This window comes from Nylanderia fulva, unplaced genomic scaffold, assembly GCF_048542155.1.
Source record: "Nylanderia fulva isolate GAGA-0341 unplaced genomic scaffold, ASM4854215v1 Scaffold101, whole genome shotgun sequence".
In the NCBI taxonomy this organism is placed as follows: domain Eukaryota; kingdom Metazoa; phylum Arthropoda; class Insecta; order Hymenoptera; family Formicidae; genus Nylanderia; species Nylanderia fulva.
Genome location: NW_028189204.1, coordinates 386,322 through 406,647, shown reverse-complemented (window position 1 = coordinate 406,647; position 20,326 = coordinate 386,322). Strand labels below are relative to the sequence as shown.

Genomic DNA, 20,326 nt, shown 5'->3' with positions numbered 1-20,326 from the left:
TTTCGGACCTATATTTTTTGCGCCTATTTCTCCATATGTAAATTTCGAGATTAATTTATATATGGAACTTTGTAATCTCGTACCAAGAAATACAGTTCCAAATAATTAATTTTCGCAATTTTTCGTGCTTTGGCTCTGTTGGCCGATTTAGAAAACATATTTATATTCTATATAATTTAAATGTTTATTAAATTTAATAATTATTTAAATTACATATTGATTGAAAAATAAATTAATTAGATAAATATAATAAATTAGTAAATGAGGTAGGAAATGTAATTTATTTTTTAATCAATATATAATTTAAATGTTTATTAAATTTAATAATTATTTAAATTACATATTGATTAAAAAATAAATTAATTAGATACATATGATAAATTAGTAAATGAGATAGAAAATGTCATATATTTTTTTTTTAATCAACATATAATTTAAATGTTTATTGGCTTCCGGTTCTGGAAGAGTGTGAGTGACAGGTGTGTGAAAGTGTGACAGGTATTTGTGAAGAAAAAGTGAGAAAAAGGGCGAGGAAAATTTGAAGTAGTGGGTGAGAGGGTGCAGGAAAAAGGGGAGGATCGATAGAGAAGATAGGAGAGGAAAAGGGTAAAGGGTTGGGAAAATAGAGAGTAGTAAAAGGTAAGAAAAGTAGACAGAAAGTGACATGTAGAAGAAAGGAAATAAGTGTAAGGAGTAGGTGTAGGCGGAACAGAAAAACAGGGAATTTACTAGGGAATTCACTAGCCAGTTAAAGTATAGAGCATAGAGTAGGAGAGGCAAAGAAGAGAAAGTGATAAGATAAAAATGAATAGAGAAGAAAATAATATAAGTAAAGAGATTAATAGAGATAGGATGATAGAGGAAGGGGGAAAAGGGGAAATGAGGAAGAAATGAAAAAGAAAGTAGGGAGGCCGAGGAAAATAGATGAGTTAGCGAAAGAGAGAAGGAGTAGTATGAGATGTATAGAAGAGCTTTTGAAAAGAAAAAGAGGGGGAGGAGGAGAGGATAAAAAAGGAGAAAAAAAAAGGTTAAGGAGGAGTAAAAAGACAGAAAGGCTGCATGGAGAAGTAGGGGGGATAAAAAAGGAGGAGTTAAAGAAAATGATGGATGAGATGGGAGAGAAAATAATAGAGAAGGTAGGTGAGGAAATGAGAAAATTGAAGATAAAAATTTAGAAAAAAGAAAGAAAATGGAAAGAAGAAAGAAAAGAGATGAGAAAAAAGATAGAGAGCCTGGAAAAAGATTGATAGATCTGGAAGCAAAAATGGAAGAAAGAGGAAGGGAGGAAGAAAGAGAAAGAGAGGGGGTGAAGGAATAAAGGGATAAATGAGACAATAATGAGAAAAATGAAAGACATAGGAAAGAAATTAGAATAGAAGAAGAGAGAAGAAAGAAGAAACAACATAGTATAAGAAGAATAAAAGGAGGGAAGGAAGATATAAAGGAAAGAGTGGAGAAAATAATAAAAGAGATAAGAGCGAAAACGGAGATTGAATGGATAAGAAAGTTAAAAGGAAAGGAGAGAGAGGAAGGAGAAATGGCGGTAGTAAAATTAGGCAGCAGAGAACGAAAGAGACAGGTAATGGAAAGGAAGAAAGTATTAAGAGGAAAGAGGGTGAGAATAGAGGACGACTTAACATGGGAAGAAAGAAAGATGAAACGGAAATTAATGGAGATTGCGGAGGGAGAAAAGAAGAAAGGAAACAAGGTATGAACAAGCTATGGGAAGATTAAAATCAACGACATTTGGTGGAGATGGGAAGAGGAAGAAGGTGTATTTAAAAACTGGAAAGGAGAATTTAGAGAAGAAATAGAAAAAATGGAAGTGGAAGAAAGGGGGGAGTGAAGATAGGAACGGAAGGAAAAAAGAGTTAGAAGAGGGGACGAGAAAAGAAAGGAGAAAAGGAGGAGGAGAGAGGGAAATGGAAGGAAAAGAAGGGAAAAAGGAAGAGGGGAGATGGAGACAGCAATGAGGAAGAAAGAGGAGAGAAAGGAAAAAAGCAAAGCAATAAGAGAAGAATGGAAAATAGGTTTCTAGAATGTGGCAGGGCTAAAAAGTAAAGAAGAAAAATTCTGGAAAGAAATAGAAGATTGGAAGGTGATGGTAATGATGGAAACATGGATAGAAGAAAGAGGGTGGGAGGCGATTAAAAAGAAGTTACCGAAAAAATGTAAAAAGCAAGCAGCAAAGAAGAGAATGAAGAAAGAAAGACCGATGGGGGGAATGATTATGGGGATAAAGGAGAAGAGGGGGAAGATCAAGGTAACAAGGTATGGGAGAAAAGGGGGAGAGAATAATGATAGCGGATATAGAAGTGAGAAGAGAGAATTGGAGGGTAATAGGTATATACATTAACGGGGACATGGAGAGGAAAATGGAGGAAATGAAGGAGTGGATGGAAGAGAAAGAAGAAAATAAATGGACGATTTTAGGAGGAGATTTTAACGCAAGAACAGGAAGAAGGAAAAGAGTGATAAAAGGAGAAAAGAAAGACGAAAGAAAATCGAAGAACAAGAAAGTTAATGAAGAGGGGAAGAAGCTGATAAAAGAGCTAAAAGAGGTGGGGTGGGGCATTTTAGGAAGCGGGAGTATACATATACAGGAAGAAGAGGGGAGTCGGTGATCGATTACGTGGTGGGAGAGAATAAAGTAAAAAAAACAGATAAAGAGGATAGAGGTGGGAGATAACATAAAATTGGACCTTTACTCATTGAGCGTAATGTTAGAAAGAAAAGGAGGTAATAAAAAGGAGAAGAGAAAGAAGGGAAAAAGAATAAGAAAAAAGGGGAGATGGACGGAGAAGGAAGGAGAAAAAATAAGAGAAAAATAGAATGGGTAGAAGGATGGAAAGAGGGAATAGAAGAGAAGTTAGAGGAAAAAATAGGAAGGATAGAAGAGGATTTGAAAGAAGGAAAAAAAGAGAGTGGGGAAGGGAAAAAGAAAGGGTGGTGGGACGAGGAATGTGAAAGAAAGAGAAAAGAGGTGAGGAAAAAGTTAAAGAAATGAAGGAAAAGAAGAGGAGGAGGAGAAGGATACAGAAAAGCAAGGGCGGAATACAAGCTAATGTGTAAAGGAAAAAGCGAAGAGGAGAGGATAAGATGGTACAAAGATGCAATAGAGGCAAAAACGGAAAAAGAGGTATGAAAAAATCATAAACAGTGTTTAGATTGATAATCGGCTTATATCGTTTGCTGAACGATCGGTGGGCAAGGAATGAGTAGGTGTAGTAACAAAGGCTTCGTCGGTTGTCGGATACTCCTTTTATTTTTTGTCGCTGGACGGTTACTATGATGTCGTTTCTCAGCGCCTGATCGCAGTTTTTCGTTTGTCCTTCTCTCAATGGGATCGGATTAAACGCAGTAGCGCGGAGATATACAACTTGTGCAGGAATCGGTTGACGCGCATTACGAAAAATACAGAGCGATGGATTTCAATATAATTCAACTGGCTTGTTATTGCTTAGACGGCAGAACGCTGACTCATCTCAGAAATGGGCGTCGGATCGCTCGAACCTGCCGGTCTCCAAGAAAAGTGGGAGAATTAACAAAAATAAGAGCGCGGATAATGACAGGTTTTGTAATGTTTTTTACCGATGAGCTGTGTACTCGCGCGCGCAAACAATATGAAAGTCGAGGCGAGCAATAATCGCAGAAACGATTCCGAAACAAACAGGGAAAGGAAAAAGAGGAAAAGGGTGAATGAGGAGAAAAAGGCGAATGAATGGAAGGAATATTTCATGGACTTATTGGGAGGGGTAGAGATTAAAGTTGTAAGAAGAGGAAAAGAAAAAAGGGATAAGGAACAAGAGATAAGCAGGGGGAAAGTAAAGAGGATATTGGGAAAAATGAAAAAAGAAAAAGCAGCGGAAAAAGATGAAATACCGAGTAAGGTATAGAAATATGGAGGAGAGAGGATAGAAGAATGGGTATGGGAAATGTGCAACAGAGTGTAGAGAGGGGAAAGATGGCCGGAGAGATGAAAAAAAGGGATAATTGTGCCACTGTTAAAAAAGGGAACGGGGGATAGGGTGGAAAATTACAAAGGAGTAACATTGATGCCAACGTTATATAAGATATACGTGGGAATACTAACGGAAAGGTTAAAGGAGGAAATGGAGAAGGAGAATATGATACCGGAGAGTCAAACAGGTTTTAGAAAGGGAATGGGGGTGATAAACAATATTTATGTTATAGGTAAAGTAGTGGCGGCCTTAATAGATTTAAAGGCGGCGTTTGATTCGATGGACAGGGAGGTGTTAATGGAGGCAATAAGAAATAGGGGAGTAAGGAAAGGACTAAGAAGTAAGATAGAGGAGGTGTACAGAGAAACGAGGAGCAAAGTAAGAATGGGGAAGAAGGAGGGAGAAAGCTTTTGGACGGCAAGGGGAGTGAGGCAAGGTTGCCCAATGAGCCCACATTTATTTAATCTGTTGATAGCGGATGTAGAGGAGGTACTGAGAAAGTAAAGGAATTCACTTATTTAGGATATAAGTTGCAAAGAAATGGGAAACAGAAGGCACAGGTAAAGGATAGAGTAAGGAAAGCAGAAGTGGTGATAAGACAGGTGTAGGGAATGGGGAAAAGAAGATTTGCAGGAGATTGAATAAAAAGATTATGGCTAATAAAAAGGTTGGTGGGAACGGTGTTGGAATATGGGGCGGAAATATGGGGGTGGAAGGAGAGAAGAGAAGTAGAGGCAATGCAGGAAAGATGGATTAGATGGACGTTAGGATGGATTGGTGCACGCCGGGGGGTACATGGTAAGAGAGGAGATAGGAAAGAATAAATTTAGGATAAGGGCAGGGAGGAGAGCAGTAGGGTACAAGAAAAAATTGGAGGAAGAAATGGGAGAAAGTTTAGCGAGGAAATGCTATAAGGATATGAAAAAAAGGGTAAGAGAAGGAAAAGAGAGAACGGTTTGGGAGGAAAAGAGGGCAAAATTCCTTGAAGAAAGAGGAAAAGAAAGGAAGGAGATGGAGGAAAAGAGAGGAAAGGGAGAGGAAGTATACGAGGGATGGGAGCAGAAAGACAGAGAAAAAAGAGCAGAAGGAGGAAAGATGGGAGAAGATAAGAGAATCGAGATATAATAGATAGTATGGAGAATGGAAGAAGGAGGGATTACCGGAATATTTGAGAAAGGGATGGGGGAAAAGTAGATGGAGAAGGGATAGTGAGGTTCAGAATGAACAATGAAATGAGAGGGACGAGATACTGGGGAAAAAAGGGGAAAATAAGATGTAGGCTAGGTGGGATAGAAGATGAAACATGGGAACATGTAATAGGAGAATGTGGTAGAGAAGGGAGTAAGGGAAATTGGTGGGAAAAAATGAGGAAATACTGAAAGAGGAAGGAAAAGGGGAAAGATGGATGAGGGAATTAAAGAAAAGGAGAGAGGAGGGGAGAACTGAAAGAAAAGAAGGAAGGAGAGGAAAAAGAAGAAGAAGGTATGAGGAGGAGAATGATTGGAGGTATGAATGAGGTGTTAGAGAATGTATGGGGAACTGGAAGCCGAGGCGAAGCGAGGAAATAGTTAGGGACGACTCTTTCTTTCTCTTAATTAGTTAGATAGATAAGTAGATTAAGTTAGAATTAAGATAATTGTAAATTAGATGTAAGAGTAGATTTAAGAGTAGTAAGTTAAAATTGTAAGAAGTATGTAAGGTTCGGGTACGCTCCTTAAAAGCGTCTTTAATCCCTAAGAGGACAAATAAAGTAATGAATGAATTAAAGAATTAGACAAATTTATTTTATTAAATTAAAATTTTAATTTACCTGTTTAACAAAAACATGGTTTTTTGATGATAATTTAAAATTATTTCTGCTCAGTAATTTATTAAATAGCCGCAGTATATTGACTGTGCAAAGGTAGCATAATCAATTGTTTTTTAAATGAAAACTGGAATGAAGGGATTGATAAAATTAAAGCTGTTTCAAATAGTAGTTTTAAAATTTAAATTTTAAGTTAAAATTCTTAAAGAAGTTATGGAACGAGAAGACCCTATTAAATTTAATATAAGTTTTACATTTATTTAAGGAAGTAAATTTTATTTTAATATTTATATTTTATATTGGGAGAATAATTAAATAAAATAAACTTTAATTTCTAAGATATTTTAACATTAATTAATAAAATTTTATATAAAAAATTAATTATTAAATTAAAAAAAAAATTTTTTTTGATAACATAGTTATTATAAAAATTAATTACAATACTTTAAGAATAACAGCGTAATATTAAAAAAAAATCTTATTAATAAAAATGATTGCGACCTCGATGTTGAATTAAAATAAAAATTAAATGAAGAAGTTTAATATTTTAGTTTGTTCGACTAATAAAATTTTACATGATTTGAGTTCAGATCGGTGTAAGCCAGATCGGTTTCTATCTATAATAAAATTTTAAAAATTTTGTACGAAAGGACTTTTTTGAAATTATATTTTTTTAAATGAATAAATTTAATTGATTAAATTGAAAAAAAATTAGAATTACTTTGGCAGAATTTAAGTGTATTAAATTTAAAATTTAAATAATGTATGATGGAAAGAGTTATACAAGTAATAATTTGTCTTTAAATTTAAGATTATATTTATAAACAGTGTTAAATATATTAAGATTGTTAATTTTATTATTAATTATATAAGTTGGGGTAGCTTTTTTAACTTTATTGGAACGGAAAATTTTAAGATACGTTCAAATTCGGAAACGTCCTAATAAAGTAGGGTTTTTAGGATTATTACAACCTTTTAGTGATGCTATTAAATTACTTAATAAAGAATTATTTTATGTATATAAATCTAATTATAATCTTTTTTATTTATGCCCTATGATTAGGTTTATTATAATAATGATAATGTGAGTAGTATTCCCTTACATAACTAATATTTATTTTTTAAATTATTCTATTTTATTTATGATTATTTTTATAACTATTGGAGGATATATTATAATTTTTATAGGGTGGTCAGCTAATTCAATTTATTCAATAATAGATGCAATATGATCAGTTTCACAATTATTATCGTACGAAGTAAGATTTATTTTAATTATTTTAAACACACGATTTATACACTCCCCCCCCCCATTCTTCTCAGCCAATAAAGCCACACGCGATGTTATTGCGATACATACAAAAGAAAGAAAATTTGGAAACTAAGGAATTTGTATTCTATGGTTGGGAGCTCAGAAATTCTCCTTATTCCTCTCCTAACTTCTCCTGTAAAAAAATAGCGAGAAAAATATTGGTCCGAAAGTCGGCTGAATTGGGAATCGAACCCGAGACCTTCCGCTTGCCGGGCGACTGCTCTTTCAACTGAGTTATTCAGACACTTACAAATCAATATTTCTCTCAATGTTTTTACCCTTAAAGCGTCGTGATTAGGCCCAGACGCGACAAAACAATAATAATAAGACTATTAAGTCGGCTCCTTAATTTTTAAAAACACGATCTACACTCCATTCCTCTCAGCCAATAGAGCCACACGCGATGTTATTGCGATACATACAAAAGAAAGAAAATTTGGAAATATTTTTCTCGCCTATTTCTTTACAGAGGAAGTTAGGAGAGGAATAAGGGGAATTTATGAGATCCCAACCATAGGATACAAATTCCTTAATTTCCAAATTTTCTTTCTTTCGTATGTATCGCAATAACATCGCGTGTGGCTTTATTGTCTGAGAGGAATGGAGTGTACATAGATCGTGTTTTTAAAAATTAAAGAGCCGACTTAATAGTTTTATTATTATTGTTTCGTCGCGTCTGGGCCTAATCACGACGCTTTGGGGGGTAAAAACATAGAGAGAAATATTGATTTGTGTCTGAATAGCTCAGTTGGAAGAGCAGTCGCCTGGCAAGCGGAAGGTCTCGGGTTCGATTCTCGATTCAGCCAACTTTTGGACCAATATTTTTCTCGCCTATTTCTTTACAGGGGAAGTTAAAAGAGGAATAAGGGGAATTTCTGAGATCCCAACCATAGGATACAAATTCCTTAGTTTCCAAATTTTCTTTCTTTCGTATGTATCGCAATAACATCGCGTGTGGCTCTATTGGCTGAGAGGAATGGAATGTATTTTTTACCAAGGAGACAATCATTTCTGAGATCCTATTTATATACGGAATGACAAAGAATTTTTTATTAACTAATTTCTTTTCTATAATTTCTGTTTCTTCTATGTTAGCTTGTCTTTTTATAATGCTTTTTTAGATATGAGGTGTTCTATCCGATGATTAATTTTGTTAAAAATCAGATCAAGAGGGTAACTATTGCTTGTGAGTATATTAATGATTAACTCCAAATTTTTATTAAAAAATTGTGGGTGTGATAACAACAAACATCTGTCCACAAGGTTGTATATTATTCCAATTTTATGGCATAATGGGTAGTTAGAAAAAAATGATAAAGTCCTTCCTGAGAAGATTTCTTTTTGATACCAATCAATGTATATTGTGTTATTAACTTATTTATTATTGAAAACAAAGTGATAAATCTAAGGCCAACTTATCGAGCTGAATATTCGAGATGTTCAGTCAACTACCATTTATTACATGTATAAATTATAAAACTACAGTCATTAGATATTAAAACTAACGCAAATTAAAATCATTCTATAAACGTTTCGACCGCACGCGGTCTTCTTCAGTATAATTCTTGAAATATAAATTCATCCAACTTTACATAATATCGGAATTTAATTATAATTATTCAGAATCGAGAGTCTTTGAGCAATTAACACGTGTTCTAATTCGTCATGTCCAACAATGTTCGCCTCGATATGATCTCTGATTTTTCTCAGATCTCGGATAGTTTCATCGTTAATATGCGAGAAATTAACCCGTTCCGTAGGCGCTGCGATTAATAAAAAATTAACGATTAGCGTATGTCTAAATTATAATATATATCCCCTACACTTGGTAATATGCTTACCTATCATCGTCCTTCTTGATAATTTTGCTACTTATTAACAGTTATTAAGGATGACACATAACGAACCAACAATACAGAAAGACAGCTCATTTTAAACTCTACTTGATCGGAGAGCGTGCGTGTTTATATATGATCTAATATCTATGTTTGACTCGTTAATGTCCTATTTGTCCTATTATTATTTATTGTTCGCTAATATATCCAAAATATCAAAATACGACTCGCTAAGTAACTCAGTATCTTTGTTTAAATTTAGTCCATTTTTTTGTTCCTTGATATGTAACATCTCAGAAATGAGTCTTTTATAATAATTATTTTCTTTGTCCATGATCTTAACATTGTCCCAATTAAAAGTATGGTGTTCATTTTTTATGTGTTCAGAAATTACTGAATGTTTCGTTGAGTCCAACCTAATATTATTTTTATGTTCTTTTATTCGCGTCTGCAATTGCCTCTTTGTTTGGCCTACATAAGATGCATTACAATTATTGCAACTGATCTTATAAACCACATTCGAATTGCATGGATGTTTAGTTTTATCTTTCTGTGCTTTAATAATATTATCCAGTTTGTTGAGACATCTATACCCTACAATACAATTTTTATTTTTTACCGAGGAAACAATCATTTCTGAGATCCTATCAATATACGGAATGACAAAGAATTTTTTATCAACCGAGTCATTTCCTATACTTTTTGTTCTTTCTATGTTGGCCTGTCTCTCTATAATGCTCCCCTTAGATATGATGTGTTCTATCCGATGATTAATTTTGTTAAAAATCAGATCAAGAGGGTAACCATTGCTTATGAGTATATTAATAATTAACTCTAAATTTTTATTAAAAAATAGTGGATGTGATAGCAATAGACATCTGTCTACAAGGTTATATATTATTCCAATTTTGTGGCATAATGGGTGGTTTGAATAAAATGATAACGTCCTTCCTGAGAAGGTTTCTTTTTGATACCAGTCTATATATATTGTGTTATTAATAATTTTAAGTGATAAATCTAAGAAATTCAAGCTATGATTAACCTCTTGTTCGACCGTGAATTTAAGTCTTTCATGATATTTGTTAAAATTATTCACATTCTGAGTCATATTAGTCATAGAGGTGGCCACTATTATGTCATCCACATAACGAAAATAAAACGAACATTCCAAATTCAACACTTTGAGAACTGTATCCTCAAGATCTTGCATAACCACGTCTGCAATAATTGGTGATAACGGTGACCCCATAGGGGTCCCAAACGTCTGTTTATAAATTATGTCATTAAATGTAAAATATGTAGAAGTCATTATGAATTTTATACCCCCCAAAAATTCGTTTTTCGGTATTCTAGTATTTATTCCAATGTGATCCCATCTATCGTTAATACCGTCAATCGCAAGATCCAGAGGAACGTTCGTAAACAAAGACACCACATCCAAGAAAAACATCCTATCATTCTCATCAATCTTTTTACCAGACAATGTGCTGTACAATTCAAAACTATTATTAATATGACTTTTCGCTTTAGGTAGGCTAGTTCGTAAGGTGTTTTGTAAAAACGAAGCCAGCGAGTATAGAGCTGTATCAACCGATGAAACTATGATTCTAACTGGATAGTTTTCCTTATGGATTTTAGGTAATCCATACGCTTTTGGAAGGAGAGAATCACTACAACGTAATTTATAATATTCACTTTTTGAAATATAATCTTCCTTAAGCCATCTCTTCAACAAATCATTCAAATCGTTCTCTATTTTTTTGCACGGATTTTTTTTAACAATAGTGTAAGTGTTGACATCTTTTAAAACATTTTCCATTTTATTAATATAATAAGATCTTTCCATTGCAACCGTAGCATTACCCTTGTCCGCGCGTGTGAATAGAACATTCGGATTGTCTTTACAAAATTTTATTAAATCTCTGTGTGCACCAAGTAATTTTTGTTGACTTACGTCATTTTTATCCTTAGTATTAAGAAGTTGTGCGAATTTCGAAACCGCGATATTTCTGATTGTTGTGAGATTATTAATATTATTTCGTTTGTTATTACTCTCTATGTCCTTGATAAATTTATGTATCCCTGTTTTTTTATTAATATTCGGAAGACAGAATTTATCACCCATTTGCAACAGATTAGAAACGTTAGGCGGAATATCTGTGTTGGACAGATTAACAAACCATTTTTTATTAGTATTTTCCAAAGGATGAATTGTATCATTGAGAAATTTGTTGGCTTCTATGTGTATATTAATCTCCTTATTTATTATTTTACTTACTTATTTATTTTTTATTGTGTTATTAACTTATTTATTATTTTACTTACTTATTTATTTTTTATTGTGTTATTAACTTAATTATAGCTATTATGATAATTGTTGGATGTATTATTCTGATATTTATTGTTAGGAAAAAGAATAAAAATATTGTGGGAATGAATAAACACATGTAGTATGCGTGAGCAAGTGTGTGCACGTGATGGATGAGTGATAGAAGAGAGCGACAAGAAAAGAATGCAAAGACAATTTTCAAAACAAAATTCCAAACTTGAAAATAAGCCAAATAATGGACATGTATGTGTATGCGTGATGAATGCGTGATAAATGCCTGTATGAGAAACGAGCTCGAATATATAAGGCCGATGCTATCAAGGAAGTATTCATTCGCGAGTCGAACAGAACACTTCGCGGGCGATCTGTACTATTTGCTGTTCTTCAATAAATCATTATAAATCCAACATTCTACATAATCTTGGGGGCTCGTCCAATTAAGCCAATATTAATTGAAACAGCAAGTAAAAAGAGTTGTGAGTAACTAAAGTTAGTAAGTTTGCTAAAGTTAGTGAGTTTGCTAGAGGCAAAATGAGTACGAGAGATGCAAATGATCTAACGGTGTTAGAGTTGAAAGACGAACTGCAAAAGCTAAGATTACCCTACACTAGTAACAGAAACGAATTAATAGTACGATTAAACGAATCAAATCCTTCTGGCACGTGGACTGAAAAACTATCTGAAGCACAAGGAGGTGGAGACACTGAAAAAAAAAATATTTCTATGACAGGAATACAAGACAATGATCGAGAATCAGACAGATATCTTCGGAATACACGCAAAATGGAAGCCGAAATAGATCTTCTTAGACGAGAGGTTGAACTACTAAGAGCGGCCCCACGATCAATTTCTCGCACATCTAACTCACATATCGATACGGAACTAAATGCAGCACAACCGAGAATCAACCTAACCGCCATAGCCGAACTGCTTGCTATCTTTGACGGTACAACAGGTAATTTCGAGACCTGGGAGAGACAACTGAAGCTGTTAAAGCGGACATATCGACTAGATAATGAACATGGAAAAATATTAATTGGCATGCGACTAAAGGGGAAGGCTTTAGATTGGTTCCATTCCAAGCCTGAATTTATCGAAATATTGCTGGAAGCATTATTAATAGAATTGAAAACTATGTTTCATCACCGTCCCAGTAGAGTGATATTACGTCGAAAATTTGAGGAGCGTGAATGGAAAAAAAGAGAAACGTTCAGTTAATACGTGCACGAGAAAATAATTCTTGGAAATCGTATTCCGATTGAAGAAGACGAGATCGTTGAATACATTGTTGATGGTATACCCGATCCAATATTAAAAAATCAAGCACGAGTTAGCGGCCTTAAAACAAAAGCATCATTACTGGAAGCATTTGAAAAAGTTACACTATGAGACAGGAAGTATGCTGAAACGAAAAATAACGAATCGAGAGAGAAGACCCAATCGCGCCAAAGGATGGACAAGAAAGACAGCACCGGAAAATACGAGCACGACAATTCATCACACAAAGAAAAGAAAAACTGTTTCAACTGTGGCCTGCCCGACCATCTTGGCAAAAACTGCCCGACTAAAGAAGATGGACCTAAGTGTTTTCAGTGCGGCGAGCGTGGACACATTGCAATAAAATGTCAAGAAAAACGAAATGTAAAAGAAGCGAAAGAGGTAAAAATTGTTAAAGATAACCATATCGCAATACAAACATCTCAGACAAAATGTACTAAAAAAGTCTCAATTAACGGTCATAAAATTGTTGCTTTAATTGATACCGGAAGTGATCTATGTCTAATGCGTGCGAATCAATATGTCAAATTAGGATCTCCTTCGTTAGAGTATAAAGAAATTTATTTCCGTGGCGTAGAATTAAAAAAAAATGTAACACTCGGAGAATTTCACGCGGAATTAGCTGTAGACGGGCACTCATATCCTACACTCATTCAAGTAGTATCAGATAATGTGATTAATCATAAATTTCTTATTGGCACTAATTTTCTAAACACAGTTGAGCTGCTTGTTAAAAATGGAAATATATCAATTAATCCGGTCAAAGAAATAATTGAGAATACAAATAAACTGCCCGAAATATTTCAGATAGACTTAGAATATGAAAAAACCGATAAGAAAGATAAACTAGATATAAAGCATATTCCAGAAGATAAACATCGGCTAGCTCTTGAAAATATTATCAATACTTATCATCCTTCCAAAATTAAAGAAACAAGCATCAAAATGACAATAATTTTAAAAGATAAAGAGCCAGTATATCAAAAAGCTCGACGTTTATCTCCAAAAGAAAAAGAAAAAGTAAATGAACACATAAACACATGGGTTCAAGAGGGTATTGCGCAACCCTCTCTCTCCGATTACGCGAGTCCAGTAGTACTAGTCGAAAAAAAAGATGGAAGTACTAGACTCTGTGTCGATTATCGACGATTAAATAAAAAAATTGTACGAGATAGATACCCGCTTCCACTCATTGAAGACCAATTAGATCTTTTGCAAAACGCAATTTTTTTAGTACACTTGACCTTAAGAACGGATTTTTTCATGTTCCAATTGATAAAAACAGTCGAAAATATACAGCCTTTATCGTTCCTGATGGCCACTACGAATTTTTAAAAGTACCCTTAAAAATGCAATACGCGATAAAAGAGTATTAACTTACTTGGATGATTTAATAATACCTTCCAAAGATATAGATACTGGAATACAAAATCTCGAAATAATACTAAAAACCGCGAGCGATGCAGGATTAATAATAAATTGGAAAAAATGCTATTTTCTGCAAAGAAAAGTAGAATTTCTTGGTCACGTGGTAGAGAATGGTCAAGTATACCCATCCCAAAATAAAATCGAAGCAGTACGTAAATTTCCAGATCCAACTAATGTAAAGCAAATACAAAGTTTTCTCGGATTAAGTGGCTACTTCAGAAAATTTGTATTTAAATATTCAGTCATAGCACGCCCATTGAGTAATTTACTGAAATCTAATACAAAATTCCAATTTACAGAAAAAGAGAACGAAGCGTTTATCCATCTTAAAGAAATATTATGTAACAAACCCGTCTTACATTTATATAAAATAGGCGCACAGACAGAATTACACACCGACGCGTCAGCAGATGGATATGGTGCAATCTTAATGCAAAAAAGAGACAAAGATAATAAATTTCACTCGATATACTATTCTAGTGGTAAAACTTTTCCGGCAGAACAGCATTATACGAGTTATGAGCTAGAGGTATTTGCAATTGTCAGAGCATTAACTAAATTTCGTGTTTACTTGTTAGGAATATCATTTAAAATAATAACAGATTGCCGTGCATTTATTCTAACCATGCACAAAAAAGATTTATGTGTACGTGTAGCCAGATGGGCTTTACTCTTCAAAGAATTTGATTACACTATTGAGCACCGACCAGGAAAAAACATGACACATGTAGATGCGTTAAGCCGCAATCCTCTTCCAAAATGTATGGTAATAAACACTAGTGATAGTTTAACTATAAAATTTAAACGAGCGCAACAAGAAGATAACAATATAAAAAAAATATATGATAGCGTCAAAGAAAATAATATAGAAGGCTATACTATCAGAAATAATTTGCTTTTTAAAACACATAATGAAGATATTTTACTAGTTGTTCCAAAGTCGATGCACACACAAATCATTAAGCAAGTACATGATAGAGGTCATTTTTCCATTGCAAAAACTGAAGCATTATTATTAAAAGATTACTGGATGCCCAATATAAAATCAAAAATACAAAAAACGTTAAAAAACTGCGTAGCTTGTATCTTAGTTGAGAAAAAACAAGGTAAACAAGAAGGATACCTAAATACGATAGAAAAAAAATGAATTACCTTTAGACACTTATCATATTGACCACTTAGGACCCTTACCTTCCACAAAAAGGAGTTACAAATATATCCTTGCAATAGTCGACGCGTTTACAAAGTTCTTATGGCTATATGCCACAAAATCGACTAACGCGAGCGAAGTCATAAATAAACTTAAAAAACAATCAGATATCTTTGGAAATCCAAGACGAATAATTTCAGATTGAGACGCAGCTTTCAAATCAAATGAATTCGCAGAATATTGTGTAAAAGAAAATATCACTCATGTATTAATCACCACTGGAGTTCCACGAGCGAATGGACAAATAGAGCGCGTAAATAGAACCTTGATACCATTATTAACTAAGCTTACAGACTCTAAACGCGAAGAATGGTTTAAATTCCTTAAATTAACTCAATTATATTTATATTGTACCCCGCATAGGAGTATCGATACGACACCATTCCATTTATTTTTCGGAACTCATGCGCGTATACGAGATGATCCCCAAATTCGAGAACTTATTGAAAAAAAATGGATCGAAGACTTTCAAGATAACCGAGACAATTTACGTAAACATGCGAAAAAATGTATTTTAAAAATTCAACGTAAAAATCAAGCAACTTTCAATAAAAAGCGTAAATCAGCAACAAAATACAATGAAAACGATGTAGTAGCAATAAAGCGTACGCGATTAGGACCTGGTCTTAAGTTAGCAAATAAATATCTTGGTCCATACTCTGTAACAAAAGTATTGCGAAATGATCGATACACTGTACAAAAAATAGGGGAACATGAAGGACCTCTTACAACATCTACATCTGCGGATCATATGAAACCGTGGGTAGATTATGCGAGCGATAATTCAGAAGAATAAAATAATCCTAAAAAAATCATAAAAATGAAAAAGTCAGGCCATGTTCAAAAGAAGGTACTCAAAAATTTAAACAATCTAATAATAAATTATCACGAATAGTAACTGATATGTTATTCAAGGTGCCAGTTTAAAGTGAACATACGTAAAGTGTATATTATCTAAATTTAGTAATAATATATTACCATGAAAAGGAACTGTGATATTTTATTCAAGGTGCAAGTTTGCATTGAATATACATACATATAAGTAAAACTGATTACAATTTGATTCTAGAAAATAAGTGCGATATGTTATTCTTAGTGCACAAAATATAATAGTCGTTTATAGAGATTTGATTTGAAATTCATACTAGCCCGTACAATGAAAAATAATTGCTCGTAATTCCAGAGTACCAATTTATTAATGACTCAGAAAAATAACATAGCGGCCTGCTCTCAAAAAACTATGATGTTTCTCGATGTTCATTTAGAAATAATGTCGAAGCTCTTACAGAATAATTATTACAACATTTGAAATACGAAAAGTATTACATTAGAAGAAGATTAGATTAGAATAAGGATTCAACGTATTTTTAAAAGCTCTACACACACAACGAAGTGAATATACAAAACTATATACAAATACCTTTTTCTTCTGTGTTTCTGAAGAAAATTGTAAGTCAAATGAAACCTTGCACTTTGAGAACCATGTCACTTACTTTTCAGAGTCAAATTGATAAACTTTTTTTGTATATTTTAATGATATTTATTTCTCACTTGTATCTTGAATAATTAATATGTAATTTTTTATTGTATATTACGACAAATAATCAGTAAACTTTTTAAGCGTATAGCTTTATTGTAGTTGACCTGAGAACTGTACATTTATAAATTTTACTTAATATACACCCGTTTCGAGCAACAAGGCAAAGTTTTCTGATCAATAACTTACTCCCTGAAAATACGGTATAACACAAATCGGAAGTTGATACGAAAATTTGAAATTTTACTAAAAAAAGATTGGAGGTTTTTAATTTATACAATTTTCACAACTCTTATTTCAATTATTTATTCTACCCATCGAAAGTTTTTTGAGAGCAGGCCGCCATGTTATTTTTCTGAGTCATTAACAAATTGGTACTCTGGAATTACGAGCAATTATTTTTCATTGTACGGGCTAGTATGAATTTCAAATCAAATCTCTATGAACGACTATTATATTTTGTGCACTAAGAATAACATATCGCACTTATTTTCTAGAATCAAATTGTAATCAGTTTTACTTATATGTATGTATATTCAATGTGAACTTGCACCTTGAATAAAATATCACAGTTCCTTTTCATGGTAATATATTATTACTAAATTTAGATAATATACACTTTACGTATGTTCACTTTAAACTGGCACCTTGAATAACATATCAGTTACTTTTCGTGATAATTTATTATTAGATTTATTATTAGATTGTTTAAATTTTTGAGTACCTTCTTTTGAACATGGCCTGACCTTTTCATTTTTATGATTTTTTTAGGATATCACTTACTTTTTAAAGTACAGATATATAGAGCAGCTTTCTAGTAATTCAAGTATCACAAATATATGTATTTTCGATTCTTATCACATAACTTTGTATAAGTAACAATTTATGCAATACAGTTCAAAATAATTGAAATATATGGTATATATGTACATATATAAAATATATAATTATATTATAGTATACATATATATTTTATTTAATCATATATGTAAATGTTTGTATAATTGTAATAACTTTTAACGATACATTGCACATTTATTTCAATTGCAACAGAATGAATTTATATTCTTGTATGAATATTGAAAATAAAGAATGGGCCTCTCCATCGCCCATTCTCGTGAGAACGCAACCATATATTTTTCTTCGTCTCTCCGATTTTAACACGACATACATATTTCTGTCTGATAATTTTTTTCTTGATGATACTTTTTGAAATGTCATGAAGCCTAGGTCAAATTAGAAACTTATTGCACTCGTTTTAACGCAGCGCTTACAGCAGCTTTTATAAAGCGCCAGAGTAGCCGATATTTTATTTTGGCGCTTACGGCAACTTTTATACAGCGCTAGAACAGTTGATGTTTTAATGTAGCGTTTACGGCAGCCTTTATACAGCGCCATTATTTAATCTGTTCTAAGAACAATATGTATGCCCCTTGTGCTCCTTTGGGCCATTTTTTCTTGAACACTTCCATTTGAACACTTCGGATTTGTTTGTCCTTCCCAAGCGTCAATCAACAGTAGAAATTTGTTTTCTTTAACGTATGGTAACATAATATTTGTTAAAAATGTTTTGTATAGTTGGGTCGTTAACTTTCCGGACTTTGAACTTGTAACGACGGTATTTTTATATTTTGTTACAAGTTCGTCGACACATTTTTGAACTCTGGGCTCAAAATTACCTGTAGATTCTTGTAAGCACACAAATACTTGAGGAATCAATTCTCCGGACAATGTGATTGCATATTGGGCCGTGTATGAATGCGTTGTTCTATATAAATGTTGTTTCTTCACGAAGACAGTTTTTGATCCTTGTTCGGCAAGACTTCTGTCAAACGTAGACTGGTACTGGCAACCTGTAATATAATTAAAAAATGTATTGTAAAAAATTAATATATAAAGTAAATGAAGAAAAATATAATATTGCATATAAACTATTTTCAAATATTTACAATTTGTAAAATTTAATTTTTAAAAGTTACCTGTTTGATCAGTATTGATGACGAATTCTTTTTGAAAGTTTGGAATTATGTGCCGTACTTGAATTCGAAATTCTTCTGCAGAAGCCAAAATTTCAGGCATCGTGAAAGTCTCTCTTTCACTCACATATCTTGTAATTTTTCGTTGTCGAATTCTGTGATTTCGTTTGAATTTGTTTACCCAGGAAAGAGAACCTTTGAAATTAAAGTTTTTAAATTGACTTGCAGCAGCCAAAGCCCACTGTTGCAAGTTTCTTGTTGTAACTTGTTGTAAATTTTCTCGAGCCTCTGTAAATCGATCATATGTCCAAGAGTCGATAGTAGTATACTTATCGATAATTGTTCCGCCCTTTTTAATGTGCTCTTCCCACCTCTTTAAATCCTTCATGTTTTTTAAACGGCTACATTCTTTTTTCTGAAGGTTCTTCAAGTTCCAATTAGGATGTTGTTTCGCAATATTTACCACTTTTACTTTGTAATCAAGCGGAATGTATTCTACTTGTTTCGCTTTTTTTTTATCTGGTTGATATTCATCAGAATCTTCACAATCGGAGTCATATTCTAATTCCCGGAAAAAATTATTTTCGTCAGCTTCATGTATAGCTATTAATTCTTCATCGGTAATTAATTTTTTTTCGGCAATCATTTGCACGGCGTTGTGATACATTTCTTCTCCGATAAGCATTGATTCATAAGAAATCGTTGAAGGTGGTTCTGGTGTAATCAAATTATTTTCTTCAAGAAGCTTATCCATGTAAACGACGGCACCTTTCAGCTGGAGTTTCGCAAATTCCTCGTTTAACAAAACTTCTTCATCTTTACTACTTCCTGCAAGCGATTCTTTTTGTTCAACATCGCTTTTTATCGAAGAATCAGATGTTGATTCCATCTTCGAAATTTTCACGGCACTGTCTATAACGTCTTTCTTGTACTGTCGTAACTAACGGTCGACTATTTCAAAAAGCGACGCTTTGCCTGTCTTCTCCTGTACGATTCTCCCCTCTCTTACTTCAACAAAGCGGCTGATCCCTTATGGTCGAAACTCGTAGCTATTGTTGCTCCAGGTCAGATATACAAAAAGTGATCCGAGACCGAGCATAATAATAAAAATATAGTTCTAACGTATAAAACTTTTAAGAAATATTTTTATTTCTAGAGCTAGAAAATTTAAAATATTTTTAATAATTGTACAATAAAAAATAATTAAAAATATTACCAAATTATCCGCATTATTATTGATAATTGTTTACTAATTTATTTTATTAGTAGTGATATATTTCTCGTATAATATTAAACATTTCCTAATATTATATTTTTGACAGAAAGCAATCGAATTTTTTTTTAATATATGGAACAAAATGTTAAAAATTTTTTAAATATCAATTATTAAAAAAATATTTATTAATGTTATAAAATGTTCCTAAAAACAAAAAAAAATAAATTATACAAAAATAAAAGAAAAAAAATAGTTTCACACGGCGAGATTCGATCCAGCGATCTCGCAGTTACAAAAGAAGAACACTATCAACCAAGCCACCGGGGCGCTTCGATAATGCTTCTTTGCAACGTCTTAAGAAGTGCTGGCAAATCTTCAACATTTTTTTCAGACGAATGCTTGAGAAGCGCGTTCTCTCGCTTTAACAGAACTTGTT

General features: G+C 33.1%; 1 protein-coding gene across 1 annotated transcript; it reads right to left on the bottom strand.

Annotated features, from left to right (window-relative positions):
• Nucleotides 1–15,787: 15,787 nt before the first annotated feature.
• Nucleotides 15,788–19,563, bottom strand: LOC146725191 (uncharacterized). The gene is made up of 3 exons (XM_085484003.1): nucleotides 18,678–19,563; nucleotides 18,148–18,551; nucleotides 15,788–15,820 (listed from the first exon to the last, which is right to left on the bottom strand). Exons 1-3 carry the CDS (start codon nucleotides 19,561–19,563, stop codon nucleotides 15,788–15,790), a joined length of 1,323 nt encoding a protein of 440 aa, XP_085340129.1.
• Nucleotides 19,564–20,326: the final 763 nt, after the last annotated feature.

Bases quoted from the DNA above. Each gene is read 5' to 3' on its own strand.
- LOC146725191 (XM_085484003.1), bottom strand. From the start codon at position 19,563: ATGGAATCAACATCTGATTCTTCGATAAAAAGCGATGTTGAACAAAAA. The intron at 18,552-18,677 runs GTAACTTTTAAA...ATTATATTACAG, and splicing joins CATCAATACTGATCAAACAG to GTTGCCAGTACCAGTCTACG. The intron at 15,821-18,147 runs GCCCAAAGGAGC...CTTTTGTTACAG, and splicing joins GAAGTGTTCAAGAAAAAATG to AGTATGGACCAAGATATTTA.